General features: G+C 42.4%; 1 protein-coding gene across 2 annotated transcripts in view; it reads right to left on the reverse strand.

The window, feature by feature from the left end:
• The window catches only part of RAB11FIP4 (RAB11 family interacting protein 4), a 296,785-nt gene that overhangs the window by 16,985 nt on the left and 263,972 nt on the right, over window positions 1-15,828 (reverse strand). For both annotated transcript variants that reach the window (XM_060252683.1, XM_060252684.1), the window contains 3 exons: window positions 11,528-11,751; window positions 4,083-4,274; window positions 2,103-2,237 (listed from right to left, as the gene is read on the reverse strand). In XM_060252683.1, the coding sequence (XP_060108666.1) occupies window positions 2,103-2,237; window positions 4,083-4,274; window positions 11,528-11,751 (551 nt within the window). The remainder of the gene's footprint in view (window positions 1-2,102; window positions 2,238-4,082; window positions 4,275-11,527; window positions 11,752-15,828) is intronic.

Here is a 15,828-nt window from a genome sequence, read left to right on the forward strand (position 1 = left end):
ACCTACACACACACACACACCCAAAAATCCCAAACTATCATCTTCCACATTTTTATTCTGTTCTTCCTCCTAAGAGTTCACATGGCATACATGGCAGTCATTTCGCTACTTTATCCCCAAAACAACCCAAAAGGTTGAGGATAGGGGTAGAGAGATTGTGACTGACCCAAGGTTACTCAGTGAGTTTCCTAGAGTGCTGTGTGTGTGTTCAACCCTGGTCTCCCCAGTCCAAGTATTATACCACAGTGACTACCAATAGTACTATTCTTACTATGACTAATGTGTGGATATCTTGAGGAAGCTACATTGAAATGCTGGCGATCACACAGTTTCTAGCTCTCTCAATGTCTGGTAACACCTAATCAAATACAAAGCAAACAAAAACAAAAATGTAAAAACTCAAAATAAACAGTGCAGCAAGTGAAAAAACAGCAAGGCATTGAGAGACTGGGTATTTATTTAATGTTTTATACCTGTTACATAACCACCAAAAGGTTTCAGGAAGCCTGGATCACAGTCTTGGGGTAGAGGGAATCAGAAATGCCAAAGATAGACTGAACTTTGCCTTAATCATAAGACTCGTTCATTTAAATGAATGGGACTGGGTTCACTGAAACTGCAGCTATGATGGGGGCATGGGAGTAAGTGTGATTGGGGCATGGAAGCCTTTGCAATGGCTCAGTCACAGGTGGTTGGAACTGGAGCAAAAGCTGCAGAGAGACAATAATGAGGATAAAAGGATATAAAACAGTGATTCTTTTACATGACCATACAACCCTAGGGGGAGGCTATCTACAACTTTTGGAAGATTTTAGATTTTCTCTACTTGCAATGGTTTCTGACAGCAAGAAAATGAAGAGTTTTGTTTTACACTCCGCACCGTGAAGATAAAAATTCCAGATTTCTCTTTGCCTTCCAGTTCCTTTAAAGAAATATATGGTACACAGCAAACAGGGATTGGCTAATTATCAGCAGAATGTATGTTCAGGAAATTCCTGTATCATGGTCAAATATGGAGCACAGGTCCATCAGTGGCTATTAGCCACAGTGTGTGTATATATAAATTTTTTTGCCACTGTGTGACACAGAGTGTTGGACTGGATGGGCCATTGGCCTGATCCAACATGGCTTCTCTTATGTTCTTATGTACATGTATTAGAAATATATCTAAAATGGTAAATTTTTATTTTGTTTAGTTTTAGCCATACATTATATATATATATAAATATATAAAATTTTGTTTCTGGTCTGTTTCTAGACACTGGTTTTCACAGTGTCTCCCATTGACCATTTCTGCCCATACAAACCTGGCTAGGCTTTGGCTTGGATCCACTGAATCTTTCCCATAGGTGGAAGAAATTCTGCCCATGGAGTGTAACTTTCTTGCCTCCAACTCCTCATGAAAACCCAAAAAGCAGGCTGCTGTTGTTGTTTTTCTTGGGGGGGTCCAGAATTAATGGGGGTGATATAAAATGCCTATATACACACTTAGGGTTGCAATTTTAATTGGATTGACCTTAGTTTAACTAACTAAAAATTAAGTTGGTCGAATTTTAACTGGCTTGGTTTTCAGCAAAAGGAACATTGGCAAACTTTGTGAACCATTTTGATTCACCTTTTTAACTGTAATAAAGGAAACTTTTACTCTCTCTTCAAAAAGGCACCCAAGTTGAGGTTTCAGTAATACTTAACACTAATTCAAAGTGGTTGACCTATTAGAAAACTAACAGAACCAAAATGGTTTTAATCTAGATGCAGCCAGAACAGAAGTTACCCCTGGCCTTTTATTACTTTTAGTAATGATGAGTCATGACTCCTATTACTGTTTGTTCCAGTTAATGGGGCTATATTATAATGCTATCCATGCTTCGCCATCTTTTAACTGTTTTAATTTTTTTTAAGAGCATAATATGCTAACTGGGTTTTTAATACCTATTAACCTCTGTTGCTACCCACCCTGAGCCCACTTGCAGGAAGGGCAGGATATAAATCCAACAAATAAAATAAATCAGGATGCTGCAGACCTCCCGCTTTCCTGATGCCTGTAGCATAGCTGCCCTGACTCTTTTTAAAGGGATTTGACCATGTGAGCATTTTTTTACCTGTTTGCTTTCAGGTTTTTCAGTCTGGCTTCTAAGTCATTAAGCAGGTTGATTTTCTTGCAGCACTGAGTGCAATAGACATCCAGCAACTCACTATTGTAGATATGCCTCATTTTTCTTGGGGTCTGACCAGCACTGTTGGCAGAAAGGGAAGAGATTACCCTATTAACATGTATGTCCGCTGTGTCTGAGGCATGCATATTCCATGTAAAATTTAATTTTTTTTATTTAGAATTATGCCTGGGAGAGAACATAAGCAGAGCGACTACTGGGAATACATGGATCAGTCAAGTAGATAAAGACAGACTTTTTGTTGCTTAGAGGCTAGGGAATCTTATTCAGCTTTAATACATATGTCCTTTGTTGAATAAAGTGAGCGTCATCCTCTACAGTTATTACAACATTTCCAGAAAGGCTATCAGGAGAGTGGTGCTTTTTGAAGGCCAGGTTTCAAAGAATACATTTCCTGTTTTTGACTGTGTCTGAGAGGCCAACAGAGACAGTCCAGTCTACACACTTTCTAACTGGTATACCATATCAGCTTTCCTCCATCACCACCCTGTCTATACAGGGCTTTTTTTTGTAGCAGGAACTCCTTTGCATATTAGGCCACACACCCCTGATGTAGCCAATCCTCCAAAGCTTACACGGCTCTTAGTACAGGGGCTACTGTAAGCTCCAGGAGGACTGGCTACACCAGAGGGGTGTAGCCTAATATACAAAGAAGTTCCTGTTACAAAAAAGGCCCTGTGACTGTACATGGTCAGAGGCAGATGTAAGTTGAAAGCAGGAAGAACAGTCCCTGATTAGTAACTATAATTCCAAGACACAGTTTTAACTTTTGTAGAGGTTAAATGCTGTCAAGGCTGAGAATCTTAAGAGGACACAATGTCTTCTGTAGTCTGTATTAGGTTGTACCTCACACACAGCACAGTCCTGAGCACAATTACACCATCCTAAGTCCAGTGACTTCAGTGCACTTAGAATGTAGAAGAAGAGTTGTTTTTATACTTCTCTTTTCTTTACTCTATGGAGTCTCAAAACAGCTTACAATTGCCTTCCCTTTCCCTCTCCTCAAAATAGCCACCTTGTGAGGTAGATGGGGCTGAAAGAGTTCTGAGAGTACTGTGACTGGCCCAAGGTCACCCAGCAGGCTTCATGTAGTGGCAGAGTGGGGAATCAAACCCAGTTCTCCATATTAGAATCTGCCACTCTTGACCACTACACCATGCTGGCTTCCGGTTCAGGATTGAACTGTTTAACGCCTCTAGTTTTAATGGAATATGTGTACCACAATTTTATCCTGGAAATGTGCTTATAGCAACATTTATCACTATCTCTGGTATACAGGCATGACATTTTTTTTAAAAAAAATTAACACAGAAAGGAAATACTTTGTGTGCCAATTTTTCCGGGGGAGGGCTTCTGTAGACAGTTGGACAGCGTGATGTGCCTCATTTCCATAATAAATCTTATGGCTGAGGAAAATCGGCAGCAAAGCTTTTGCCAAAAGTGATACAAAAAAGAGAGAGATGGATTCATACTGATGATAAATCAATCCATTCCAAAAGATACCGCAGTAAACTTCATATGCATTTCCCTCCCAAGCTCCAAGAAAAAGAAAGGGAATAATGTTATAACATAATGCACTACTTTTCTCCCTTTCTCACAATACAAGAACTCGTGGGCATTCGATGAAATTGCTGAGCAGACAGGTTAAAACGGATAAAAGGAAGTACTTCTTCACCCAAAGGGTGATTAACATGTGGAATTCACTGCCACAGGAGGTGGTGGCGGCCACAAGTATAGCCACCTTCAAGAAGGGTTTAGATAAAAATATGGAGCACAGGTCCATCAGTGGCTATTAGCCACAGTGTATGTGTGTATATAAAATTTTTGGCCACTGTGTGACACAGAGTGTTGGACTTGATGGGCCGTTGGCCTGATCCAACATGGCTTCTCTTATGTTCTTATGTTCACCTGGAAGAAACAGATGAGCCGAGATCTGAGTAAGCATTTGTTCTACTTTCATCATCGGGGCATGGGCTGCTGGGAGTGAAGTCCACATCATCTCCTTCTCCATAATCCTCAAACTGCTCTTCGTTACTAATCAAGGAAGCAGTGGAATAGGTAGAAAGGTCAGATGCTGCAGAAGGGTTGAGAAGACCTGACCTGGGGAAAAGAAGCATCGCATCATTTACAAGGAAGTAATTATAACAGATTTCTGCTACTTGAAGGTTAAAAAGTTGATTCCATCACTACCACGTTGAAGAACCAGAGTCAAGTAGGGCAGAGATTTAAATTGCTAGCTTAACTCCTTGGCCCAAACAAGACACCACAACACCTCCCACCATGCTCCTTGTCCATATCTGATTATCATTCCTCTAGAGCAGCATTTCCCATTCGCAGGGTCATGAGCCAGCACCAGGCCATGGAAGCCTCAATACCAGGTCGTATGAAAAGCCAAAGCTAGCTCTGCCCCCAGCAAAGTATGAGCTCTGCTCTGCTTCCTTTCTCCCCCCATCTCTCTGTTGTGCAGAGAAAAGCTAGGCTTGAAGACTTACACAGGTTGCAAAGCCTGAGCTCCATTTTCCTTCCTTCTATCCTCCAACAGAGAGGATTGTGCAGAGAGAAGCTGGGCTTGAAGACTGACACAGGCTTCAAAGCCTGAACTTCGTTTTGCTTCCTGCCATCTCCCGTCTCTGTGTTGTGCAGAGAGGAGTTGGGCTGCCTCTCCTTCTTTCTTCCTCTCCCCTCCCAGTGTTTGACAGAAAAGCTGGAGTCCACTGGCACTTTAGACCCATGAAGTGTTCTTCAAGGTATGAGCTTTCATGTCCCTTGCAGTATGTTCTTTTGGAGAGATTTCCCGGGGGAGGCCTGGGTGGCAAAGAAGGGGGGGGGGGATGTTTTTTCCAGCTGGGAGGGGCGGGGAGTGGGCATTCCAGTAGCTATTTTTTTTTTACCAAACGACCCCTGGGCAGAATTGTTGCTGGCTGGGGTCATCTGATGGTGAGTAAGGCTTTTTTTTCTTTGTCTTTCTTTCTGTCTTTCCCTGCAAGTGATGCTCTGTCTGTATTCTCGGTGCTGGGGGGGCGGGGGGGACAACAGTGGGAAGGCTTTTAGTGCCCTGGCCCCATTGGTGGACATTCTGGTGCTTTTTGGACATTGTGTGAGAGAATTTTGGACTGGATAGTCCACTGACCTGATCCAACATGGCTTCTCTTATGTTCTTTCTTTCCGTGTCTTTCTTTTCTTTTCTTTTCTTTTCCTTTCCTTTCCTTTCCTTCTTTCCCTTCTGTTTTTACTAGATGAATCTTTTCTGTTCATTATACTGTTGTTGCAGACATAGGAGCTCTGCCAATGAAAGGTTGGGACCCCCAGCTGTAACCCACTGGCCTTTCTATGAGATTTCTGTGTGTGTGAGTGAGAGCTGTGGGGCAGAAAGAGATTATTGGAGATTACTGCTGTATATCTCCAGCACTGGAAGTGATGGTACTATGAATTTGGCACCATTTTACTGGTCCTGCTTTTAACAGCTGTCTGACACCAAAATTAAACTCCTCCTGTAGATATTAAAAAGGATGAAAGAAGTTCACTGGCTAAATATCTGCAGAACAGGTGGCTTTTAAAGGTATGGGAAACACAGTCAGTAAAAAGCTGCAAGCCCCTCATAAATATCCTTTTTGGGATAGCTGCAGAAAAGCTTGTATGAACTTCATATAACTCGAAATTAATTCATTAATTGCAGTACAATTCTCTGATACCTTTCACAGCAATTTCCCTGTGTTTCGGCCAAGGAAAAGTATGAAAAATAGCTGTCAAAAGATTTTCTTGAAACCAAGCAAGCTTGGCTGCAGCTTGAGGCAGGGTTCCAGTAGTAGCAGCTGAAGGAAGGGCCTACTAAATGTGTCAGAATATTTTGAGGTGCCAGGGTTCACTGTGGGTGGTACACAGTGCTGGCATTCCTGATGGCAATGGCAACAGCACTCCCAACTGCATACACTGGCCAGTGCTGTTGAGGAAGGGGTGTATAGGTGATGCAGGTAATTGAACATGAGCATTAGAGGTGCCTGGGAATATATGAAAAAGTTGCAGACCGCCCCCATTTTGGCTCAGCATGAGTTTCAGAGAGATTTTTCTGAAAACAAAGTTACTTCAAAAGAAAAGGCAAGTTTGGGGAAGTGAGTGCCCTGGAAGTGACATCACAGGAAGAGGTGGAGTTTGGTTCAGTGTGCCCCGAAAGTGACATCACTTGGCCCTTGACCTGGAAGTGACACCATCAGAAATGACATTTTCTGTCTCCCAGCTCCACCCCAAAAGTCTCCTGGCTCCACCCCCAAATTTTAATGGGCCACGAAGGAGAAACAAGTTTGGAAAACCCTGCTCTAGAGTGACCGAGTCTCCGGAGTGACTGAATCTCTGTCTCTCCCTCTCTTTGTCTGTCTTGTAAATTTGCTAATAGTGTTACATTGAATGTGTCTTGAGAGAGGGGGGGGGGAGGAGAGGAAGAGCAGCAGCCATGTAATGCTGTGGCTAGAATGTTGACTGGAGTGGGTTGTAGCAACCATAACACTCCAGTCTTGTTCCAGTTTGCTTCTGGGCTCAATTCAAAGTACTGGTATTGACCTTAAAAGCACTATATGGCTTGGAGCCAGCATACCTTAAGGATCACTTTCTCCCATATAAACCTACCTTACCACTCTGATTGTCTTTGGAGGCCCTGATTCAGGTGCTTCCGCCATCTGAGGCTAGATGGCTGGCAAAAGGCATTCTCAGTTGTGGCACCAAAACTTTGGCACTCCCTCACCAGCAGGATTCATCTGCCTCCCTTTATTGTTGTCTTCTGCCAGTGGGTGAAGACCTTTTGTTTTGTTTGGTACATCCCCAGTAAGTGGCCCTGGCTCTCTTCTCATTTTGTGTTATGTGTGTTTTTACTGAGTTATTTTTATATATACCGTACTTTATTAGGGTGGAAATGTTATTAAAATAGGCAGATGAATGGATACCTTGATACAGTGAACAGAGTTACCTAATCTTTGGGCAAAATAGGATAAAGCTCTAGGGGAGACTACTGAGACACGGAAAGGAAATTAACCCCCTCTGCAATATTGACAGATAATTACAAGATTATAACATGATGGTATTTAACACCATGGAGGGAAGGTGACATTGTATGGTCCAATATCAGATATCAGAAGCTAAGCAGGGTTGGACCTTGAAGGGAGACCACCAAGGAAAACTCTGCAGAAGAAGGCAATGGCAAATGACCTCTGCTTCTCACCTGCCTTGGAAGCCCCTTTCTCGGGTCACCGTAAGTCAGCAACAACTTGAGGGCACTTTACATACACATATTTAACACCATGGAGATTTTAATTCTTGTGGTTGACAATGTGGTGGTGCTAAAGCTGATCTAATACACATCTGGCAGCTTTAACAAAAGTTCCATTTAAGAATTTAAATATGCAGCAGGCGACTGAGTTATCATTATTTTTCCACCACTGGAATAGGAAGAAAAGAAGGATGCTATTTGCTTGGATATAGTGATTACATAAAGAGATGTTCAGGACAGTTAGGTAGCAAGAATTAGGCATTTAATACACACCTAATTTTAAGAAGGTATTATTTTGTTTTTGAAGAGCCCCATGGCGCAGAGTGGTAAAGCTGCAATACTGCAGTCCTAAGCTCTGCTCATGATCTGAGTTTGATCCCGGCAGAAGCTGTGTTCAGGTAGCTGGCTCAAGGTTGACTCAGCCTTCCATCCTTCTGAGGTCAGTAAAATTAGTAACCAGCTTGCTGGGGGGAAAGTGTAGATGACTGGGGAAGGCAATGGCAAACCACCCTGTAAAAAGTCTGCCGTGAAAACATTGTGAAAGCAACATCACCCCAGAGTTGGAAACGACTGGTGCTTGCATAGGGGACTACCTTTTTATTTAGCTATTGAACCTAGGTCTTTCTGCATACCAAGAGGATGCTCTACCACTGAGCCACAACCCTTTGTAGTTTATGAGATCAGGATAGTCTGGGCTATTAACATCATAGCTTTACAGGCATAAGGGCTAGAAAACTGCTTTTTTAATGAAAATGGGAGATTCTTAGGAAACAGAATTCTTCAGTATTTCCATGTTCCTCTAGAACTGTGCCATATAAACATACACATCTACACAGTCCTCCCAAAAGTTAACAAGTTATTCCAGGAGATTTCAGTGCAATCCACTGAGATAATTTCTCCATATTCTCATTGTGTCTATAATTCACATCTTAGGATAGTTTCAGAGGGTAGCTGTATCGTTCTGCAGGAGAACAGCTAGGCATAGGCATCTTAGAGACCAACAATATTTTTGAGGTATAAACCTCCCAGCTTTGATTCTCAAAGCTTACACCCCAAAAATCTTGTTGGTCTCTAAAGTGCTACTGGACATTAATCTTCCTAGAAATAATCACAACTGAATCACAATTCTGAATAGATCTGTTTAGGATTGTACTGTTCCTTACTTGCAAGTGGATGCTGGCACCCTGGCAATTCAGTTATGAACACATTTCTTTTTTGACAGCATTCATATACACACACGTGCTGTATCAAAAGGAGATGCAGCATCTGGGCTGACTTCTTAGCAATCACTTGGGAGGCACTGGCTGTGACCAATGCTCCCTCTAAGCTGCAGTCTTATGAGCAAAAATTCTACTTTGTGAGTTACTGGCATTAAAGTTGTGAGCTACTGGCATTAAAGTTGTGAGCTATTATATAAACTATTGTGCTCTGGGGTCATCCTTCCTGAGTTAATAAAAAAATCTGTGAGTTGGAGGCTAAAAATCAGTGAGCTAGCTCACACTAACTCAGCTTAGAGGGAACACTGGCTGTGACCCAAAAGAACCCTTAGCACAGGGATGGCCAAATTTGCTTAATATAGGAAAGGAAAGGTCCCCTATGCAAGCACTAGTTGTTTTCGACTCTGGGGTGATGCTGCTTTCATAACGTTTTCACGGCAGATCTTTTTACGGGGTGGTTTGCCATTGCCTTTTCCAGTCATTACACTTTCCCCCCAGCAAGCTGAGTATTCCTTTTACCGACCTCGGAAGGATAGCAGGCTGAGTCAACCCGGAGCCGGCTACCTGAACCAGCTTCCGCCGGAATTGAACTCAGGTCCTGAGAAGAGGGTTTTTGACTGCAGTACTACAGCTTTACCACTCTGCGCCATGGGGCTGCTTTGCTTAATATAAGAGCCACATAAAATAAACATCAAATGTCTGAGAGCTGTAAAACATGAACGTCATATGTTTGAGGGAAGGAAGGAAGGAAGAAAAAAGAGAGAGACAGAGAGAGAAAGAAAGAAAGAAACAATTTTTGCTTAATATAAGAGCCACATAAAATAAACATCAGACATCTGAGAGCTATAAGACATGAATGTCATATGTTTGAGAGAAGGAAGGAAGAAAAAAGAGAGAGAGAGAAAGAGAAAGAAATTTTGCTTAATATAAGAGCCACATAAAATAAACATCAGATGTCTGAGAGCTATAAGACATGAATGTCACATGTTTGAGAGAAGGAAGGAAGGGAGAGAGAGAGAGAGAGAGAGAAATTTTGCTTAATATAATGCCACATAAAATAAGCATCAGAAATCTGAGAGCTGTAAGACATGAATGTCAGATGTTTGAGAGAAGAAAGGACGGAAAGAGAGAGAGAAAGAGTGAGAGAGCAAAAGAGAGAGAGAAAGAAAGTGAAAGAAAGAGAAAGAAATTAAAGAAAGAAAGAAAATGAAAAGAGAAAGAGGAAAGAAAGGAGGAAGAAATGAAAAGAAAGAAAGAGGAAAAAGAAATGAAAATAAAGGGAATGGGAGTGAGCAAACTTAACCTGAAGTGCAATGCTGACTCTTCCACACAGGGGAACCCCAGCCAGGAACAATCCCGCTGCTGCAGCTGGGCCCCGAAAGCCTCCCAGCTAGCCAGGCCCAGGGAGGATGCTACGCAGTGCGGCTTGGCCCTCTGCTCCCGGACGGCCATCAGGGATCCGGGAAAACGCCGCAAAAGTGCGGCTCAGCCCTCCGACCATGGCTGGCAAGCAGAGAGCCCGGAAGAGGCCATGCAGGTGCGGCTGGGCTTCCGGATCCCTGGGGCTGAGCTGGAACACTAGTGCAGGCAGCAGGAACACTGCCTGTGCCAGCCAGAACAGCATTCTGGTGCATTCCGGCTCAAAAAAAGCCCTTAATTATGCAATACTTTTCCATAAAATTTAAACCTATTTTACTGATTAAGCAACATAAAGTGCATCATTTATAACAGTTAACATAAAAATTATTTGGCATACTTATGTAATTTAAAAATAGAAAATGTAGACATTTATAAAAGAAGAACTGTAAGTATAACTAATAGGAGTTGCAGACTGAAGCACCTTCAGCTACCATATCGTATGCATCTTAATTTTTGCCATCTGAGAGGCAGGGCAAAAACTTAAAGCTGAAAATAGAAAACAAGTTCTCTAATAAGACAAAGGAAAGTGTATTACTGGACACATACTTTCACACAGTTGCAACAGGTAACATCACCAGCATTTGGATATTACGTTGAACTTGATAACTCTTGAGAAAGGCCTCGGCTTTTTCATGCTATATTTTTAAATATGAAAAAAAATTTGCCTCAAGAAGTATTTCACTCTTTTTACAATATTTTATAAGAATTTTTCTTCAGTGGTCCCCAAATTTTCTTATTTTTGCCATTAAAAAAAATGAAAAATTTCCTTGATGAAAACTCCCCCCCCTTTCCCCCCAGGCTTCACATCTCTAGATAAAGATGATATTTGTTCCATAGACAACAGGGCAGGAATGGGTCAGCTTGCAACTCTGTTTTAGCTTCACTACGGCTGCCATTAGGCCCCATGTCAAGCCTGCCTGGGGGCGGGTGGGTGGGGGAGGTGGCATTGTATAGCCTGATCTCACCAGATAACAGAAGCTAAGCAGGGTCAGTGTTTGGCAGGGAGACCACCAAAGTAGATGCTGCACAGGAAGGCAATCGCAAGTCACCTTTGCTTCTGACTTGCCTGGAAAGCCGTTTGCTGGGGTTGTCATAAGTCAGCTGTGGACTGATGGCACTTTATACATACACAAAGTGTGATGTCAAGCTCCCACACCAGTCCACTGCAACGTGCCGCAACTGAAATCTATGGCATGTCATGGCTTCCAAGTTGGGAAATCCTAATCCTAACAGCCCCCAATTATGTAGATAGAACAGATGTGAGAAAATGGGTGCTGCAATGACATCACAGGTTTTCAACACTAAACACTGCAGAAAAGGAGTTAAGACATGGAGTTGCTGTTCTGAGTTGCAGCACTGCATTTTGGGCACATGTGATGGCCCATTCAGTCTAGCATCTGAAGAGGAGAACAGAAAAAAAGAAATCTCTAAAACATCTCTAATTTGGAGCTTTTACTCACTTGTCTCCAGGCAGGAAGAGGCCACCCAGTACACTATCCTTTTCCTCACTCCTACACACATCTGAAGCCTCGGAGCTGTGGGCACTCCCAATGGCACTGTCCATATCAGACTCATGGTGGACCTCCTGCTGGGCTAGGGTCATGTTGTCTTCATCGGGAAAGAGATCCGATTCGCTGTACACACCTTCGTTGTCCAAATAGCTGCTGCCTTGGATTTCAGTACCCTGGAGAAGAGAAATCAGAAACCATTTATAATTATAATTACTGCAGTCTAGGAGCGTTTGAAGATGATTGGACACGTAATCTAAGGACACAATAATCTTTTTAAAAGATGGGCAGTTAAGTTCTCTTTTACTAGGTTTCAGTGAACTGAATGTAGTTGAAGGAGTGTTCTGACACAAAAACCACATTTTATTGACTTCAATGCTAGGGTTATGTAGAGTTGCCAGCTATGGGTAGGGAAATATTTGGAGATTGTGGGTGCAGCCTAGGGAGGGTGGGGTTTGAACAAGGAAGGAATGTCAGCAGGGTACAATGACGAGAGTCCATCCTCCAAAGCAGCCATTTTCTCCAGGGAAACTAAACTGTGTCATCTTGAGATCAGTTGTAATAACAGGAGATCTCCAGGTCCCGCCAGGAAGATGGCAACCCTGGGTTACAACAGGGTAAAAGCCCTTTTCTAATATTGCAAAGTATACACTAAGGGATAACTACCATTCCAAATAATAGACTCTACCTAGCACTGAACAAAATAAGATGTTGGAGTTCCAAGTAAAGGAATATATAAAATAGGAATGGATGCCATGGGCCATTAGCACGTATTTTATTATACCAAGCTAAACAGGGCAGTTCATAGTCTCAGTTTCTACATGTTCTGAAAAGCACAAAGTTCCCTTTTGACCTCAGGATCTTCCTTTCACAACTTCAATCTGATAAAATTAAAGACTATATTCCAAGTTTCAAAATGTACTTTGAAAACTACATTAAATGCAATTTCTTATCTATATCCTCCCCCCCAGGTTCAGAAAGATTAATAAAATGAACAGTGGGAGTCTGGCATCAGCAATACTAAAGAAAGCAAAACAGGATGAAGCAAGAGAGGAAGAAAAGAGATAGGAAGAGAAATAATTTGTATTCTGGTATTAAACTCTTTTTTTAAGCTTTCCATCCAACATGCATTTAATGGAAATTGCTTCTCAAACTTGCTATTGACTTCTCTTTCAGATGCATTAATCTGACATCTTTGAATGACAAACTACAGATTTAAATGAAGCCGCCCCCCCCCCCCCCCAGTATTGCTCCAGCCAGTAAAATCCTAGCATTGGTAGAAGGGGGTCTTACTAGAACCTTGCAGACCAATTTGCTCCTCCTCAGACTATTAGATGTGCAAAACTTCAGCTGTTAAAATGCACCAGAGTTTCTTGTTATGTTTTAGGCTCCTCTGCATGTTCAGGACCAATGCGTCAATCACTGCAAGAACTAAGCTTCTATGCAGGCCAGATAAGATAAAAAGATTTAAAAGTCCAGGCTAGTAATAAATCTGCTGATTGTAAACACAAATCAGGCAGACATTTAGACCTACCTGCTAACTTTAAAATATTGTCAAATGAAGTGTCTTGATAATGCTAGCTATACTTAACACATACAAAGAGAAATGTGTGCTATGAATGAATGCAAGTTATCAAAACCAGCCAATTTTATTTACTTTATCAATAATGAAAGTAAAAGGGCAATGATGGGATGAAGACCAACATCTGAATGAAGAGTTCACAATGCATGGCCGTTGAAAGAACAGGTTAGTAAATGAATTTGCTTTTAAGGTTTCAGAAAAGTTTTCCAGGAAATAAAACATACAACAGAAAGAAAGCTCTTTTAATATAATGTTGTAGAAGACCACCAACTACCACAGGATGGAAAGAAGGAGAATCAAGACCAAAGTATGGCAGACAGAGGAAGGATCTTGTTAGTATCCAATTAGTATGGTCTGTTTCCCTCATACTTTTCTTTCAGGTAGTACTTACATCAACCAAGTTAACACTTCTGTAATAGGTACCCATATTACTCTAAAGCACTGCAACATTTTTATATGCATCTTGGAGTACTTTTACAGATCCTGCCCCCCCCCCAACATTCTTTTTGGATTTGTAAGCCATTTGTGATATTTTTATTATCTGGATCCATGAGAAACTTGAGAGATTTCATCATGACTTCAATAACCTCCACCTCATCACCCACCTGAGTTTGGACTAGTCCAGAAAACAGGGGGTTTTTTTATATTTCTGTAAAAGGTCATAAAGGATATATAAGCTCCATGTTGCATTACATTGGAAACAAAAGAAAAGAACAAGTAATCCAGTAATACCTTAAAGGCTAACAAAATTTGTGGCAGGGTATGAGCTTTTGTGAGTTACTGCTCACTTCTTCAGATAAAAATAAGAATTGGAAAACTATGGGTATCTCCACATACCTAGCTAACATCCAGGACAAACCATATGATCCACTGTATATAGCCATGTCTCATAATACAATTACATTTTTCCAATTCCAGTTCCTTAGACAGGGAGCCACATCTAAAATTTAATGTTTATACTGTGGCTTTTAATTGTAAGTAGGGTTGCCAACTCTAGGTGAGGAAATACCTGGAGATTTTGGGAGAAGAGCTTGGGGACGGACAGGGACATCAGCAGAGAACAATGCCACAGAGTCCACTCTCGAAAGCAGTCATTTTCTCCAGGGGAACTGATCTCTGTAATCTGGAGATCAGTTGTAAATAGTGCTAGATCTCTAGGCCACACCTGTAGGTTGGCAACCCTGACTGTAAGCCACCTTGCGCAGGACTCTGAAGAATATCCACTCACCACACCATCCAATGCCCCACAGTACAATGCAATCCTGACACAGTTGCTCAGCTGACTTTGGAATTTTAAAAGCTACTGTTGGGTGCCTTTAGGGATGCCAGTCACCAGGTGGAAGTGGGGATCCCCCAATTCTCTGGGCTCCTCCCAAATGCTGGCAGGCAGGGGGGAAGCCTTGCCCCCAACAGTTGTCCATGGCCTTGCTTCAAAAGCTGTGCACGCCTGCCCCTCAAGCTACAAATTCAGATTGAAAGGCAGTTGTGCATGGTGCTTGCTCTTTTCAAGCAGGGACTTCCCACTCCTGCCCTGAAAGTAGTGAATTCACATCTTGCAGGGTAGGCACATGCAGTGCCCACTGTTTTCAAGTGGGGGCTGCCCACTCGTGTCCTGTAAGCAGCAACTTCATGGCTTGCAGGGTGGACACACAGGTCACCCACTCTTTTCAAGAGGAGACCATCTGCTCCTGACTTGCAAGTGGAGAATTTGCAACTTGCAGGGCAGGTGCATGGGGTGCCTACTCTTTTCAAGCAGCTTGCAGGGCAGGCGTGGGTGACACCCACTTTCCCCCCAACCACTTAAAGGGAAGGAAAGGAAAGGTCCCCTGTGCAAGCACCAGTCGTTTCCGACTCTGGGGTGACATTGTGAGCAACGTTTTCACGGCAGACTTTTTACGGGGTGGTTTGCCATTGCCTTCCCCAGTCATCTACACTTTCTTTAAATTATTGGGGGAAAGTGGGGGGGCATGCACGGGCAGAACTGTGTTCCTGATGAGATGATATCACCCTGTGTGATGTCATCACATTGGGGATAGCACACCCCTACCAAAATGCCTCCCCAAACCCCCCCGCTGAGGTGAAGATGAGACCTGGCAACCTTAGTTGCTGTAGCAACCCCTTAGAAAGCCAAGGTATACTATTTGCCTCATGTAGTATTTGCTTTACAAGGAATGTCTTGGAATTTGGTGTCCTCTCTCAAGCACAACCATTACACTTGGGCACTAAACTGTACAGGAATTCTTACTGTACAACATGAGGAAGATGACTCAGCATTCTAAGCAGTTGCCTTGCCAACCCAAAATGGCATCCAAGTTCTCACAAAATGGCCGTGAGATTATGGAAGGCAGTTTGGTTGCCTTGACAACATAGCATTGCCAGAACTTCCCCCTAAAATGTTGAAGTAAAATTTGGAATACAAGAATTTCTACAGACCATGGATTCTACCTCCCCAATATACAGAACCTTGCTTCCTCTTCAAACCTGGTCTCTTTGCATGGCTTTTACTACTTTATAGAGTCAGAATTTTGTAAACTGATGGAAATTAAGAGGATGTATAGGTGAAATTAAATAAGAAAGAGTTTTTGGCTAAACATTAGGAAGAACTTCCTGACAGAGCGATTCTTCAGTGGAACAGGTTTCCTTGGGAGGCAGCAGCCTCTCCTTCCTTGGA

Source organism: Heteronotia binoei, chromosome 13, assembly GCF_032191835.1.
Source record: "Heteronotia binoei isolate CCM8104 ecotype False Entrance Well chromosome 13, APGP_CSIRO_Hbin_v1, whole genome shotgun sequence".
Taxonomy (NCBI): Eukaryota; Metazoa; Chordata; class Lepidosauria; order Squamata; family Gekkonidae; genus Heteronotia; species Heteronotia binoei.